General features: G+C 42.5%; 1 protein-coding gene across 1 annotated transcript in view; it reads right to left on the bottom strand.

Moving 5' to 3' along the window:
• The window catches only part of RMND5A (required for meiotic nuclear division 5 homolog A), a 59976-nt gene extending 43347 nt beyond the window's left edge, over positions 1-16629 (bottom strand). The window contains exon 1 of the mRNA XM_061211046.1: positions 16309-16629. Coding sequence (XP_061067029.1) covers positions 16309-16450 — 142 coding nt within the window. The 5' untranslated portion in view covers positions 16451-16629. The remainder of the gene's footprint in view (positions 1-16308) is intronic.
• Between the last annotated feature and the right edge of the window lie 226 nt (positions 16630-16855).

The following is a 16855-nucleotide window of genomic DNA, read 5'->3' as shown; positions in this document are numbered from 1 at the left end:
AAAAAAGTTAAAAAGAAAGTCATATTGAACAAACGGTGCTGGGATAACGAGCTATCCATATGCAAAAGAATCATACCATAGAGAAAAATTAAATCAAAATGGAATGAAGACTGAAATGTAAGAGCTGAAACCATCGAATTCTTGGAAGAAAGTGGGTGTATTCTTGACCCTGGATTGGGCAATGGTTTCTGAGATATGACACCAAAAGCAAAAGCAACCAAAGAAAAAATAATTAAATTGGACTTCATCAAAACTAAACTATTGTGCTTCAAACGCTACCAAGAAAATGAAAAGAGAACCCACAGAATGGGAGAAAATACCTGCAAATCATATATCAGATAAGGGTCTAGTATCTAGAATACACAAAGAACTCTTACAACTTATCAATATCAAGATGAATAACCCAATTAAAAAATGGGCAAAGAATTTGAATAGACATTTTTTCCAAATAAGATATAATGGGCATTCCCTGCTGGTCCAGCGGCTAGAACTCGGCGCTTTCACTGCCGTGGCCCGGGTTCAATCCCTGGTCAGGGAACTAACATCCCACAAGCTGTGTAGTGCAGTCAAAAAAAAAAAAAAAAGAAAAAGATATACAAATAATCAATAAGCACAGGAAAAGGTGCTCAACATCTTTAATCAACAGGGAAATGCAAACCAAAACTACAGTGAGAGGGACTTCCCTGGTGGCACAGTGGTTAAGAATCCGCCTGCCAATGCAGGGGACGCAGGTTCGATCCCTGGTCCGGGAAGATCCCACATGCTGTGGAGCAACTAAGCCCGTGAGCCACAACTGAGCCCAAGTGCCACAAATACTGAAGCCTGCGTGCCTAGAACCCATGCTCCTCAACAAGAGAAGCCACCGCAATGAGAAGCTGGCACCCCAAGGAAGAGTAGTCCCCGCTCGCCACAACTAGAGAAAGCCTGTGCGCAGCAACGAAGACCCAACGCAGCCAAAAATAAATAAATAAATAAATAAAAGTTATTAAAAAAAAAAAAAAACTACAGTGAGAAACTACTTCACACCCACTGGTATAGCTATAACAACAAAGATAGACAACAACAAGTGTTGGCAAGAATATAGAGACTCAGACCCACATCCATTGCTGATGGAATGTAAAATGGTGCCAAAGCGATAGAAAACATTCCTCAGAAAGTTAAACAAAGTTACCACATGACCCAAGAATTCCACTCCTAGGTATACACCCAAGAGAAATGAAAACGTATGTCCATACACGAACTTACACATGTTCATAGCAGCATTTAATAGCCCCAAAATGGAAGCAATCCAAATGTCCAAATGATGAATGGATAAACAAAATGTGGGAAATCCATATGACAGAGTATTATTCAGCTATAAAAAGGAATGCTGATACATGCTACAACATGGAGGAACCTTGAAAACATTAAGTGAGATAAGCCAGACAGAAAAGGCCACAAGTTGTTTAATTCTACTTCTATGAAATGTCCAGAATAGGCAAGGAGATTCATGGTTGCCAGGGGGTGGGGGAAGGGTGGAATAGAGAGTGACTGTTAGTGATATGAGGTTTCTTCTGGGAGTGATGAAAATGTTCTGGAATTAGATAATGGTTATGGCTGCACAACTCTGAATGTACTAAAAGCTAGTGAAATACACACTTTAAAAGGGTGATTTTTATGGTATGAGAACTTTAACTCAAATTTTTAAAAAAACCTAAAAAATGCAAACCATAACTCCTATCCATCCAGACATGTTTGTTTCTACAGTCAGTAGACAACAAAGTAAGCAAAAGGTTAAGGAACAGAAAAGCAGAGCCCAAGCTGGACAGAGGGCATTTGGAATTTACCAGCTGAACTTCTATGCCCCACCCTTGAAATCCATCGATATTTTCGAATCTTAGCAACTTAGTTTGCTAAGTTTATAAATGATAGATACTAGTAATATAAGGTCAATTAATTAACACTGAGAGAGTTTTCAGTATGCCCCAAGGAAAAATAATTTCTACAGACTATTTGGAAGCACAAGAAAAGTATAATGGAATAATCTGAAAGAGAACCCTGGGAAAGCCCTGTTCAGAGAGAAGGATTCCACTAATGCATTTTCAAATGGATTCAGTGGAAAGCAGCCAAAGGTAAAAACAGGTTTGAAAATCACTACAATAACAAACTGACTGAGACCAAACTTCTAAGTCCTAAAGGGAGTGTCCTAATGTTCTTTTGATTTATTTGTCTGAAAACAAAACCTGCTTCAAGGAGAACCATTCTGTGAAAAAAATCTAACTGGATTCAGTTCCTAGGAGGAAAGCTGGGCAATTACTGTGACAGCCATCTTTACCATAACTAAACCAGATGTGAAGGTGAACGCTGGATTCCAGGTTTGCCACTGGAGTGGTCACTTTTTACCCACGATGAAGTCCCGTGCCAACTGTGTCTGGCAATGCGATAAACCTCCCTGTACTCAGAACCCATACACAAACATGAAAGAAATAGTTCTGAGACAGCACTCACCACTTAGTCACCACGAGTACTTTTTTTTTCTAATCCTTTAATTTTTGAGAGCAGTTTTATGTTTACAACAAAATTGAGAGGAGGCACTGAGATTTCCCATATATACGTTGCCCCTATACGTGTACAGCTTAATGGCTCATTTCTTTTTATTTAGTCCACTGTCTGGATATAAGCACACTTTCCTTATCCATACACCTACTGAAGGACATCTTGGTTGTTTCCAAGTTCTGGCAATTATGAATAAAGCTGCTATAAACATCCATGTGCAGGTTTTTGTGTGGACCTAAGTTTCAACTCCTTTGGGTAAATACCAAGGAGCCCTGATTGCCGCATCTTATGGCAAGAGTAATGTTTAGTTTTGTAAGAAACCACCAAACTGTCCTCCAAAGTGGCTGTACCAGAAAAGTACTTTTTTTTTAAAGGTCACTTTTATTATTAGACTTGATTCAACAGGCAAAATAATTAGCATGTCAGTAAGAGATTTTAAATCCAAACAAAGAACCAACACACATGGTTGGTCTAAGTTAATTTTTCTTTTAGTGCAATAGAATAGTACCTTTTATAAACAAATTTTAAGCATGATATTCTCAGAAATTGGAATAGGCATGGTCTGCTCCAAAATCAGACATCTGCCAAACTAAATTAAACATATTTGAGTTAACTCCTAAATTGTTTTTATAGAGCCCAGCTAAGACTTCAAGCTCTGCCCTTCAGCTTCACTGCCTAGCCATTTCAGGATTTACGTCCATTCGTTTCACGGAAACTGTAAATTAGAAAAATATTTGTTTGCATAGCTTCCTGTACTTCTCTATCAGGGTTTCACACTACATTGTAAATATTTATTTGTCTATCACCCCCACGAAATTACTTGAAGGTAGAAAATATGAGTGTTTAATCTCCAGCGTTTAGCATGGCAACCAGCACATATCAGGCGTTCAATAACTATTTACTGAATGAACAGAAAAATAATAGATCGTGTATTACACAGTCTCAATTTCAAGCCCAGCACTGGAGACTCTGGCACTACCAACGCTGTGAACCAACGCCCTCTCAGCTGCCAACCTTTCATGTCTAGCCGCTCGCTGTACCTCTGTTCTCTCCCAGGATGCTTCAGCTGTACTACTCCCAAGAGCATTGCACCCTAAATTTTCCAAACACCAAATAAATACACCAATCAATACACACACCAATTTTCAAATAAAACACATTCACAAAGTAGAGTCCCCCCAGTTATAAGTTCCTTCTCTTTTCCAAAGAACGACACCCCCCCAAAAAAAACCCTTAAACATGTAGGTGAAGACTTGGAATAAGAACTCACAGGCTTGTGTTTTGAGCCACAGTTTCCTTGTTTGTAAAAGAAAATTATCCCAAAGCTTGCCAAGGAAATGAAATACTTCTCAACTTTAGTACGTAATGTGTTCCTATAAAAGTGTACCCAAAGTCAGTATGTAGGAAGGTAGAACAAATTACACGTTAAAAAGGGTATTTGGTTCCCACAAAGCAAAAAATTATAAAATTCCTAATTTAACTTGGTTTTACAAATAACTTTTAATACAGTTTGATCATTTTGCTCATATATTTGTTCCATTATTTTCCTTCAATACTAATCACATGGCTTAAAACAGCCATGTGAACAACTTTGTGACGTGATTTACTCATCATTTTGGGCCACCTAATAATACAAGCAAGACAATGATATCATTAAGACTGAAAACTAAGTTTGCATCCCTACTCAGTGTTTGCATTTTCAATTTTGTTTGCCACTTATTTTTATGGTAGCCCAGGGAAAAAAACCTCAAAAAATTACACCCACACAGTTAAGAAAGTGTTGTTAAAACTGAACAGCTGGTTGGTAGGTAGCTCTACAAACGCCATCAGTTGATATGTCTGCTCATCAGTAGATAATGAAAAGTGCTAATTTGGTCCATAAAAGGCAGTTTAGAGGTATCAATTACACCACAAAGTACATGCTGCCTAAGAGTCAAACACATGAGAGATGAGACTCATGATAATTGAGACCACTCTATAAAAGATGGTGACGCACAACATAGAAAGGTATTGCTATGATGACAATTATTAACATTTCCCAAAAAGCTGAAAACCTCACCACCTAGGATTAGGACATTTTGGTAGAAATAAATAAGACTCCCCAGAAATCACTAAGACTTAACGTTTTTATGAATATTGTGGAGGCAGGAAAAAATTTAAATATCCAAGCTTATAAATAATACATATATGGCATTTGAGCTCTTCTGAGTTATTAAAAGTTAACTCCGCTTTCATAAAATGGACAGAGATTTTAAATTTGGAATTAAGGGGAATGCAAAATGGCACACAAGTTTTAATACAGATAAACAGAAAGAAATCCATTTACTAAACATAATCCTAACTGTACCTAAATGAAAACTCAGACCTCACAGAACTATACTCCAGAATTCATTCTAGATTAGTTCCTTTAAAAAATAATTAAAGAGGGGCTTCCCTGCCGGCGCAGTGGTTAAGAATCCGCCTGCCAATGCAGGGGAAACGGGTTTGAGCCCTGGTCCCGGAAGATCCCACATGCCGTGGAGCAACTAAGCCCGTGCGCCACGACTACTGAGCCCGCGTTCCACAACTACTGAGCCCGCGTTCCACAACTACTGAGCCCGCGTTCCACAACTACTGAAGCCCGCACACCTATGGCCCGTGCTCCACAACGAGAAGCCACCACAATGAGAAGCACGTGCACTGCAATGCAGAGTGGCCCCTGCTTGCTGCAACTAGAGAAAGCCTGCGCACAGCAACGAAGATCTAACACAGCCAAAAACAAATAAATAAAATAAATTTATTTTTTTAAAAAAAAGGGGAGGGAGAAATCACAACATTAAGAGTCAATGAACATTTGAGTGCTGAATGCCTTGTCAGCAGCGTTGAGGGTACAGATTAAGTGTTCTATACAGATTAAGAAATTTAGGATGGGAAGGAATTCCCAGGCAGTCCAGTGGTTAGGACTCGGCACTTCCACTGCCGGGGCCCGGGTTCGATCCCTGGTCAGGGAACTAAGATCCCACAAGCCCAAACCGAACCAAACCAAATTAAAATAAAATGAAATATTATCTCAGTAAGCATGACTAAAAACAAAAAAGCTTAAAACAAAAAAAAGAAATTTAGGATTGGAATAAAAGGAGATGAAAGATAAGAGTCCAAGACTGATTCTAAAGAAGTTGTTGACAAGGTGAACATGGATGTGCTTGCAAGATATTAAAATAGAAAAACTTGAAACTCTGAAAGGTAAGGCTGGTACTAAAAATAATAATAAAAGGGCTACTTCATACTGTGAGTAGCAAACCAAACTGTGGCCTCTTGATGTTCTGAGCTTCTTATGAGCTACCTCAGCACCTAGAACACAGCAGCTGCTCAACAGAGATTTGCTCAGAGGAAAAGGAAAAGGCACAAAGAGAAAACCCTCATTTTTTTTTCTAGAGGCAGTACATCCTGAAAACAAAACAAACTTTTTGGTATATTAATAGCTGGCAAATGTACAAAGTAAAGGAGAGCATTTGTTGGTCAACCTCTGACCTTTCTGAACAGAAAGGTAGATTCACAGATAGGTGTTCTGATCCACTACACCAAATCACAGCCTAGTGGGCTGCAAAACCAACCACGAGCGAAAACAAAAACATAAAAATTTATCTCTAAGAGCTAAGTGACATGGTACAGACTAACAGCGCTCCTGGAGCAGAAAGCAAGACCAACATGACGGGCACAAGTTTGAAAGGTGACGCGCTACAGTAGCCTGTGAGGCAAGAACTACCCAGAGAAGAAGAGGAGGAGGATGCAGGCACAAGTTTTTAAATGTCTCCTAGATATTTTTAGAGAGCCTGTTCGCTCTGTTCACATTAGAAATATAGAGAATTAATCTCTAGACATCTATTTATCTCTGAAATGAATAGGGGAACCAGATAGGGCTTCTTTTAGCATTTGAATGTGGGTTTCACATTTAAAAATCAAACCCAAATTTCTACCTTTCCCTCTCCTAAACGTCCCATTTTCCTCCTGGTTCTATAATTGTCTACCTGTCATTCATGCTCAGACCTTAGATTAGCCTTTGATTTTTCCAGCCCTTCTCTCCTACTCTGCACCAAGTCCTGGTAATTCCTTCCCTCAGGAGAGCCCACGCATGGGTCTCCATCTCTACCACCACTACCCCAAAACAGGTGCCTATTTCATCAGATGGAGGTTGACAGTAAACCTTAACTAGGCTTCTTGCCTCTAGTCAAACCTCACTCCCAACTCCAATCAACTTAAATGCTAACTGGTCTCAGATCATGTCCGTGTCCCTTCCCTGTTCAAAATGTACCCCCCGCCCCTGCCCCAAGTCATTCAGTATCTTCCCAGTCTACCACCTTCCCTGATAGCCATGACTCTATAAAACCTGATTCCAATTTAATTTTCCTTCTTTTTACTCTTATCTCCCCACTCTGGTCCTTCACTGTTCCCAGGACGCCTCTTGTACTCTCACTCCTCCACACCTTTGTTCTCGCCAACCTCCTCTCCTGGCACCCCGCCCTATATTCCCACTCTCCACATTCAGTCTGTTACTGAAACTTCCCACAGGTTAGAAGAGTCTGTCCCTGTCCCAAACCCTACCCTATTGTTGCCACCATTCAATCAGCATTTGGCCTATCCTGTACACACGGCCTTGCATTGTAAAAACATACTGGCCTCACCTCCCCAACTACTCAGGAAGTTCTTACAGCATGATGAGGACGATTGCTTGTCCTCTCTAACTCCCACAAGATTTAGCCTAGTTCCACATATACTTGGTGATTAATAACTACCGATCAAGTGCTCTGCAGTTCAACTGAAATAGCCCGCCTCCAAGCAGCTCCTTCTAAGGGGTCCTCTCTTCCCATTTCTCTGAACTGCTAGTATTTATACCAAGCAGAAACACTGTTATCTATTATAGTGTACTGTGCTATGGCCATGGTTTTTTCCCCTCTCCAATGTAAAAGTCTGGCCTCATTATCCAAATAGAGCCCCTTGAAGACTCTGTTTTGTATACCTTTTGAATATTCCTTATAGCAGCAGTCCCCAACCTTTTTGGCACCAGGGACCAGTTTCGTGGAAGACAATTTTTCCACAGACCGGGGGGTGGGGTTGGTTTCGGGATGATTCAAGCGCATCACATTTATCGTGCACTACATTTATTGTGCGCTTTATTTCTGTTATTATTACTCGGTAATATATAATGAAATAATTACACGACTCACCATAATGCAGAGTCAGTGGGAGCCCTGAGCTTGTTTTCCTGCAACTAGATGGTCCCACCTGGGGGTGATGGAGACGGTGACACCTGAAGTGTGTTGCTTATGTCCAGTCTACTCCGTAAGATGCACCTTAATTGTCACTTGCCACTCACTGATAGGGTTTTTGTTTGTTTGTTTTTAAATTTATTGATTGATTGATTTTTGGCTGTGTTGGGTCTTCGTTTCTGTGCGAGGGCTTTCTCTAGTTGCGGCGAGCGGGGGCCACTCTTCATCGCGGTGCGCGGGCCTCTCACTATCACGGCCTCTCTTGTTGCGGAGCACAGGCTCCAGACGCGCAGGCTCAGTAGTTGTGGCTCACGGGCCTAGTTGCTCCGCGGCATGTGGGATCTTCCCGTACCAGGGCTCGAACCCGTGTCCCCTGCATCGGCAGGCAGATTCTCAACCACTGCGCCACCAGGGAAGCCCCACTGATAGGGTTTTGATATGAGTCTGCAAGAAGTTGATTTATTATGGTCTCTGTGCAGTCAAACCTCTCTGCTAATGATAATCTGTATTTGCAGCCACTCCCCAGCGCTAGCATCACTGCCTCAGCTCCACCTCAGATCACCAGGCATTAGATTCTTATAAGGAGTGCGCAACCTAGATCCCTCGCATGTGCAGTTCACAGTAGGGTTTGAGCTCCTACAACAATCCAATATCATCTCACACTGGTCAGAATGGCCGTCATCAAAAAATCTAGAAACAATAAATGCTGGAGAGGGTGTGGAGAAAAGGGAACACTCTTGCACTGCTGGTGGGAATGTAAATTGATACAGCCACTATGGAGAACAGTATGGAGGTTCCTTAAAAAACTAAAAATAGAACTACCATATGACCCGGCAATCCCACTACTGAGCATATATCCTGAGAAAACCGTAATTCAAAGAGTCACGTACCAAAATGTTCATTGCAGCTCTATTTACAATAGCCAGGACATGGAAGCAACCTAAGCGTCCATCATCGGATGAATGGATAAAGAAGATGTGGCACATATATACAATGGAATATTACTCCGCCATAAAAAGGAACGAAATTGAGATATTTGTAGTGAGGTGGATGGACCTAGAGTCTGTCATACAGAGTGAAGTAAGTCAGAAAGAGAAAAACAAATACCATATGCTAACACATATATATGGAATCTAAGAAAAAAAAAAAAAGGTCATGAAGAACCTAGGGGTAAGACGAGAATAAAGACACAGATCTACTAGAGAATGGACCTGAGGATATGGGGAGGGGGAAGGGTAAGCTGTGACAAAGTGAGAGAGTGGCATGGACATATATACGCTACCAAACGTAAAATAGCTAGCTAGTGGGAAGCAGCCGCATAGCACAGGGAGATCAGCTCGGTGGTTTGTGACCACCTAGAGGGGTGGGATAGGGAGGGTGGGAGGGAGGGAGATGCAAGAGGGAAGAGATATGGGAACATATGTATATGTATAACTGATTCACTTTGTTATAAAGCAGAAACTAACACACCATTGTAAAGCAATTATACTCCAATAAAGATGTTAAAAAAAAAAAAAAGAACCTAATGCCTGATGATTGGAGGTGGAGCTGAGGCGGTGATGTTAGTGATGGGGAGCGGCTGTAAATACAGTTAAAGCTTCGATCGCTGGCCCGCCACTTAACTCCTGCTGTGTGGCCCGGTTCCTAACCGGCCATGTCCTGGCCCAGGGGTTGGGGACCCCTGCCTTACAGTGTTAAGCAGACCACTGGACACAGAATGGTAGTTAACAAACACCAGTAATAAAGGTATCTAAATAGTCAGAGTGTCTCAATTAAAACACTGCTTAACACTGCTTAAAGGTACAGACCTTAAAAATAACAAGTAAACCTTGTTTTACAGATTTCAAAGCCAGTTCATATCATCTATTTAATTCCCATAACTCCGTAATATAACTTACCAGTCTACTGAAGAGGAAAGAGGCTAAGCAAGATAGTAGAACCAGTGAAGTGGTAGAACAAGGACTCAAATCCAGATCTCCTGAGCTGAAGGACAGACAAACTTTTATGTTCTTCTCCACAAGCTCAGACTCATCCTCTTATCTCCTGAACTAGCCTCCACCTTCCTGGAGGACTGAGGCCATGTATACAATGTTTCTTTTTAAAGAAGTCTCTCTTTATCTCTTCCCAAATGTCTTCATATACCAATAATAAGATATTAAATCTATATGGATTCCACAGATACAACAAACTCATCAAAGATAACACACTGTGCCCCAGGCCTCTTACGTGGAGAAAGACTTGGCAACATAAGCCTTATGGACTCTCTGAACAATGTTCCCAAATAAGGTGAAAGCTCATTTCTAAAAGCCTCAGTTCTGCCACAGAGTCTAGTCTCCGTTCTTTGAGGCGTTAGACTGCACGTAATCTAAGAGGAAGGCCAGACGAAATGCCCTGTTGCGAGCATCACCTCCCTGGTACCTATAAACTTCTGGGAGTTACATGGAGTACCACAGGCCTCCACGTACACAGCTCAGGGCCAGGGCCCCCTCCCCCACAGTTCTCCCCTCAACTGCACTTTGGGGTCATTTTCAAAGATTTTACAGATCAAGAAGCAGGGCCCAAAATAAAAACAAGACAGTTTTAATATCCCAAGTGAATAGTAGTTTGCCTAAAACGTCACTCTCACTATTCTAACTACTAAGATTAAGACATGAAAACAATGGAAATTTCTCTACTAACTCTAGTATGACAGTATCACAGAAGTGTTGGCAAGTTTCTCCCTTACCGATGTTATTATCCAGAGTTAGAAACTACTTAAGAAATAAGATAACCCTAGGAAAATGATTTTATTATACCAATCACTAAAGCAATTTCAAGTAAGTTCCCAAAGGTAACATGAATTGAGTTGTATTCTCTAGTCTACAGATTAAGTCATACCAGCAACTCAGTATTTGAATTATATGAACATTACAGTTAGGAGCCAAGGCAAAAGCTGAGAAATAAAGAAACCATCTCAAAGGACACTGTTATCAAATGTAACTTGTAGCTGCTCAACTATCACAGACATCTATCACTTCTGTCTGGGTGCAAGTCTTCCTTTCTAGAACTCTCTCCTCTGAGCAACAGTGGATCACATGGCCATACATCTGACATTTGCTAAGCACAGCCCAAGGTGGCTAATGGACTCCACCCACCGGGCCCCGTTACTGATTCAGGAAAAGCTTATGACCTGAACCAAGACAATAAAGATATTCCCTGGTAATTTTGTTGGAAATACAGAAAACAGGCATGTTCCTGTATCTGGGATCACAAATAGTACAAGGATGACATGAGTCCACTGGCCATCTTTACTTCCATGTGGAAAAAGCTCTGCTGAGAATGAAGCCAACCGTGGAAAGCACAGCTGAGAGAGGAAGAGGACAAAACCAGTCCTTGCGACACCCTCTGTGCCCCTGGAGCCGCTGACCTAACCTCAGCCTTTTTAGTTATGAGTCAACAAATTCCATCTTAATTAAAACTATTCTGCCACCTGCAACCAAAAGGATCCTGAGTAATATACTAGTCTGAATGAGTAAGGTGCCAAAGGACAAAGGATGATCTCCTAAATGGGCCTGAAAAGGAATGGCTGACAGTTAAATCTGCTTCTAAACCCAACTGGAAACACCAACACTAACCTTTTATTATTATTCTCACCATCTGTAAAATAGGCCCAAGTAGCTTGGTGACTGGTCTATTCTCGTCCTTGAGTATTTGAACAATGGCTACTGTTAATCCACCCAAACTTTTCTGACCTACTTATCTGCTATCTTCCAGACTAGATGCTCAACGTAGATGTCAAATTTTATTCAATTCAGAACTTTAAAGGCATTATTCTCTCAAGAGTGTCTTGTCTAGCAAAAAGTTTGATTAACAAATGGAAGACCAAGCTATGTAGTCTACTTGAAGCACACCAAAGAATAAGGGTGAATAAACAGACAAAGCACCGGTCCACCAAACCCTGATCGTTTTACAATTCATTCAACACAGTACACTCAACACTGGTAGGCTCTGAAAAGCAGAAAATTTACATATATAAATAAACATACTTTTCAATATGTTGGAGTATATACAACCCAATTTCTAGAATGGAAAGTTATGCCTAACATGCGACCATGGACCTCTGGTTTTTGTCTACTGACACAATACCACAAAAATTAGTTTAAAACATGATCATCTATTTTGTTTTTTCTTTCATGTTTAATTGCCTACTTCTCATTTGTCACCCTCAAATTTAAAAAAAAAAAAAGGAAGCAATTCTGCAGGTAGTAACTAAATTCTCTTTGATTCACCAAAGAGATAAATAAAGATAGAGGATCATACTTTAAAAGAGTTTTATTACTAAGCGTCAGACCACACACACACAAACACACACACACAAAGGGAGTTTTAAATGATAATATGTATTGATCACACCCACAAATGAAGTTGTCTTTACCAACTTGCAAATTGAGATAATACTAAGCCTAAATCACAGTAAGTAGAACCACATGTCCAATGCCTCAAAGAAAAAATAAACAGTGATAAATTATCATTTCCCTGAATCCTCTTAAAATTTTTTCTGGAAACTAGCATCTCTGGCTGTGAAGTGGTCCAAGAATAAGAAAGACTGAGATGGAGATTTTTTTACTGGGTATCCTTTTTTATCATTTGAATTTATACCATTTATATGTATTATCTACTCAAAATAAATACAATTTTAAATTTAGAAAATTCCTTGAGAATCACTTTCAGAAACTATATTAGAACTCACTTTAATAACAGCTTAAAAATAATTTTAAAAAATACTGTACGTCCTTTACACTTACAAAGATTATAATTTTTTCAAGTATACCACATACATGTCATAAAACTGTTACCCAATTGTTTCAGCCTAATTTTCTATCACGAAATATGAATTTAGAATATCAGCAATACATGATATATAGTTCTTTTATGTTCTCCCTTTCAGCATAGAAGTACTAATGAGAAACAAAATATAAATATACTTGCCAAAAAAAGGTAATAATCACAAGTCAAATCACCAAAATGTATCTATACCATTTATCTGTTAATCAAGAGCTGTCCAAAGTGTGGTTCCAATACCCCTGATGTGAATGGTGACTTTAGTTGTATGTGAAATAATATTTTAATAGTTACAAATTTATTTTTAATACATAGTTGATTATACCTAACACACCAAATCTATGATTTCACAAATATCATTGCCTAAAATGAGGATAAATCTATTTAAGTGAAATTGTGAATCCATTTGAAAAATAAGAGTGCACATGTGTGAGGGAAGTTTGGGAAGAACCAGCACATCATCCAAATTAGACCAAGGGCACTCTGTGAACAATCGCCAAACAGCATCAATGGCATCAACTATACTGAATCTCAAATTAGACCAAACTTCACACTCACAGGGAAACTCTCATTGAAAGGCTGATACAACTAAATGACAACAGTGCTCTCCTCTTCCCTCAGAGTTGGGGAAATGCGACATGGGGCAATTTAGAGCAAATGAGAGATCTTAGGGCAGGCCAGGCAAGCACCCTTTGGGCAGTGTTTACGATCTGGAATCAGAGTGGTGAGAGTGGACCTGGGTTGTCAATGGCTTACAAATTAAACTCCACTGACGTTTGATCAGTTTCTACCACAAACCATCCTAACTGTCCTCACTTGGTATAGCTGTCTGCTCACAACTTTAGAAAAAAGATATTTAAACATTAAGTGTAATTCAACCTCCCAAACTGACCTGATCCCCTGACCCTCGCTAACGAACACTTCTAAATCAGGCAGTCACTCACCAACAGTATGATGCAAAGTAGGGGATCTATGAAGTCCCCAAGATTCTACTTTATTCATACCACATTCTTACAAGAATATCACCACAAATGAGCCCAGAGAATGAGATCCAAAGCCCTAATGGAGGGTCCCAATTGGAGCCCCTCCCTCAGGTCACCAGAGGCCACCAGATCACTTGCCCAGACAGGTACATTCAGAGCCTTGAAAACTTCCCTTTAAACTTGAAAATGGAGTTCCAAATTCAGATTTCAGTCGATATAACTCTGAGAAGGGTATATCTAAGATTCAATGTAATACTCTGCAGAGAACTTTAGAAATTATCTGCTTTGAAAAATACCATAACCCAGATAGCAAAGCATGATGTTTGTTGTTTTCATACATAAGAACACCATAAGAAAGTAGACCTTATTTTGAAAACTAGACCTGGCACTTGTGGTACTTATTTTTCTTTCATGTTTTATAGCTGCCTTTAGTCACTTAATCCTATTACTAAAGAATTTTTTAAAAATCAAAGAGATTATTAATATAAGACTGCAATTTGGTAGACAAGAAGGTAAAAAATAGCAGGCTGAAGAGGGAACACACACAATTCACCACATCAGACTGCTGGAACAGCACAGCAAACTCTGTGGCTAATACCCCGCTGACCGTAAGTTCCTTGAAAAGTTCCCAAGCGAAGAGGTCTAGAACACATTCCTGCTTCAGCAAGTTCTCAAAATGATTTTATCCATCTGGGATGGGCCCCAAATCCCCTAAAATGAGGCTCACAATCACATTCCCCTTCAATTAATATGCCCTCTGTCTTCTCATGGAAGAAAGGGATTTTCCCTTCCATCTTCTGCCTCTCAAGCTCTGCCTATCCAAGCCCTCAATCTCTGACCTGGTCCCTAAAAATGAAATGTTCCTTCCACCGCTCCAAGTCTGCACCCTGCACCCACTCCTTCCCTTTCAGTCTTTAACAAAACAAAGATCTCCTCTCCAGTTGAAGGCAGAGGGGGCACACCTTCAGCCCCATTACTTAAGCAGCCCCTCACCCCTCAATCTGCATTATTTTTCTTAACTCCCAGTCACCTAGTTTATTTTAACAATTCTATGAAACTGCAAGGAAAGAGGGTCACTGACTCCCAATAACCAAATACCAGTTGACCAACCTCTCTTTTTCTAAGCCTGTCCTTTCCGTTTCTGGGGGCACCTCCTGGCCCTCTGCTCTTCAAGAGGAGTTCAAGGCTGTGGTTAGATCCTAGAGTCTTTCCTCCCTGCAGCCTAAGTAATCTCCTTCACTCTCCTCTGTAGGAATGACACCAGGAAACCACCTTAAACCTTACTTTCCTCCCAAACTCCATCTATACATCGTCAACCACCAGTAGACATTACGCCCTTGGCTATCTTCATTGGCCTTTCAAGGCCAACTTTGTCCAAAACCAAGTTCACCAGAGCCTTGCCAGGAGTCCCACCCCGCTCCACCTCTCCTTCCCCATCGCAGGCAGCCGTCTAGGTCTGCTCATTTTTCCATATTTATATTCCAAGTCCTACCCCCACTATGGTCTCTGGTTTGCTTCTTCCCCGGAGTTCAAACGTGACTGCCGGTGTCCAAGATGAGATGCTGTTAAGACTCCCTCACCATGGATGAGCACTAACTCTCAACTGCAAGCAGTCTGGGAAAGGAAGGTGTACAAGAAGGAAGGAGAGGTGGAGAGAAGCTCGGCTATTGCCACTGTCCTCAATCGCACCTGTCACAGTATCGACATCACCCCAGCTACCAAACCTCCCTCCTCAGAAATTTCTGTTCAGCCTCTGAGAAGGCCCCCCAACCTCTTCAATGAATCCATTAAATAAAGTCCTCTACTTCTTGCTCACAAGGAATCAACACTATGGATATTTTAACCTAAGGATACCAGACCTTTAATGTTCTTTAACAAAACCAAAACCCAAAACCCTTCCCAACCAGCTTCCACAAGTTAACTCTGGCAAAGTATCTGCCCCCAAGGCCCAGGGCAATAATAATACAGGGGAAACACCTTCCAGAGAAAATCTGTTTTCTGAGAGGAAATCAAGTAAAAACTTGACCAGGTAACGCAAGTAACTAACAACTTATGTTACAATGTGTTTCCGGAGAGTTGCCTCTGTCTCTTCGCAAGCTACGTCAGGAGAGCTGAACAGTTTGATTTAGCTAGTTTCCTAGGAATCGTGTCGGTGCCGCTGCGGAGTTGAAGAAAAGCTACTTCTACACAGAGTCAAATTATGGACTTGCAGGAGCGGCTGTTCCGTTAATCCACAGCTAAGAATAACACTCGAGTTTCTAATTTAAGAAAAAGAAGAAGAAAAAACAAAAGAAAGGCGAGGAAAGTAAGTCCCCGGGCTAAGTGTTCGGAGCAGGGGAGGAGGAGGGGGCTCGCTGCACTGACCCTCTTATGGCCCAGATCCTTGGGCCCAAGGCAATTGACGAGGAGCGCCCACCCCGGGAGGGTGGCAGTTTGCAGGTGCGAAGGAGCGGCCCCCATCCCCGTTTAACCCGGGCTGGAGCCCGTGGCTCCGGAATGGGTTTCCGGGTGGGTTCGCGCTGACTCGTAATTAACAACGAGGTCGGAGCAGGTTCGAGACAAATCGGGCGAGAAAAGGAGAAAAAGTCACAGGGGCCTGGTGGGTCTCCGCGCCCCGGGGAAGGCGGGACCGGGCCCCCCTAAGGGCACCCTCCTAGCCCGCCGGGGCCTGAGGGACGCGGGCGGGTGGGCCCGGCCCCGCGCGCCCACCCGGGCCGCCCTACCGTGGCTCTGCAGGATCTCGTGCTTGAGGCCGCCCGTGTAGTCGATGAGCTCCTCCAGGCCGCGCTCGCACAGCTGCCCGTAGCCTGAGAACTTGTGCAGCACCTTCTCCAGCTCGCGCTCCACCGTCACGCACTGATCCATCCCGGAGGCGGCGGCGGCGTTCGGCTCCCCGGCGCCCGGGTGTCCGCAGCCGTTCGGCCCGGGCCCGGCCGAGGCCGCGTCCTGCTCCTCGTCCCCCAGGCGGGCGGCGCGGGCGGCCGAGGCGGCGGACGCGCTAGCCCCGGCGCCGGGGGACCCCGGCGAAGCCCACGCCCGCCTGCCCCATGGCGCCCCGACCCCGGCGCGTCGTCGCTGCTCCCGCTCGCTAGTCCCACCCGGCCCCGCGCCCCCCGCTCCCCGCGTTCGGCTGCCAGCCGAGGCGCCGCCGATTGTTTTTGTTTTCACGGGAACCGACCGATGACCTGGTTCTCCCGGGCGGCACCAAGCGCCACCGACCCGAGGGGGAGGAAACCACCCCAGCTAGAGAAGGAGGCGCGGGCCGTACCA

This window comes from Eubalaena glacialis, chromosome 14, assembly GCF_028564815.1.
Source record: "Eubalaena glacialis isolate mEubGla1 chromosome 14, mEubGla1.1.hap2.+ XY, whole genome shotgun sequence".
Lineage (NCBI taxonomy): Eukaryota > Metazoa > Chordata > Mammalia > Artiodactyla > Balaenidae > Eubalaena > Eubalaena glacialis.
This window is presented reverse-complemented; position numbering and strand designations above follow the sequence as displayed.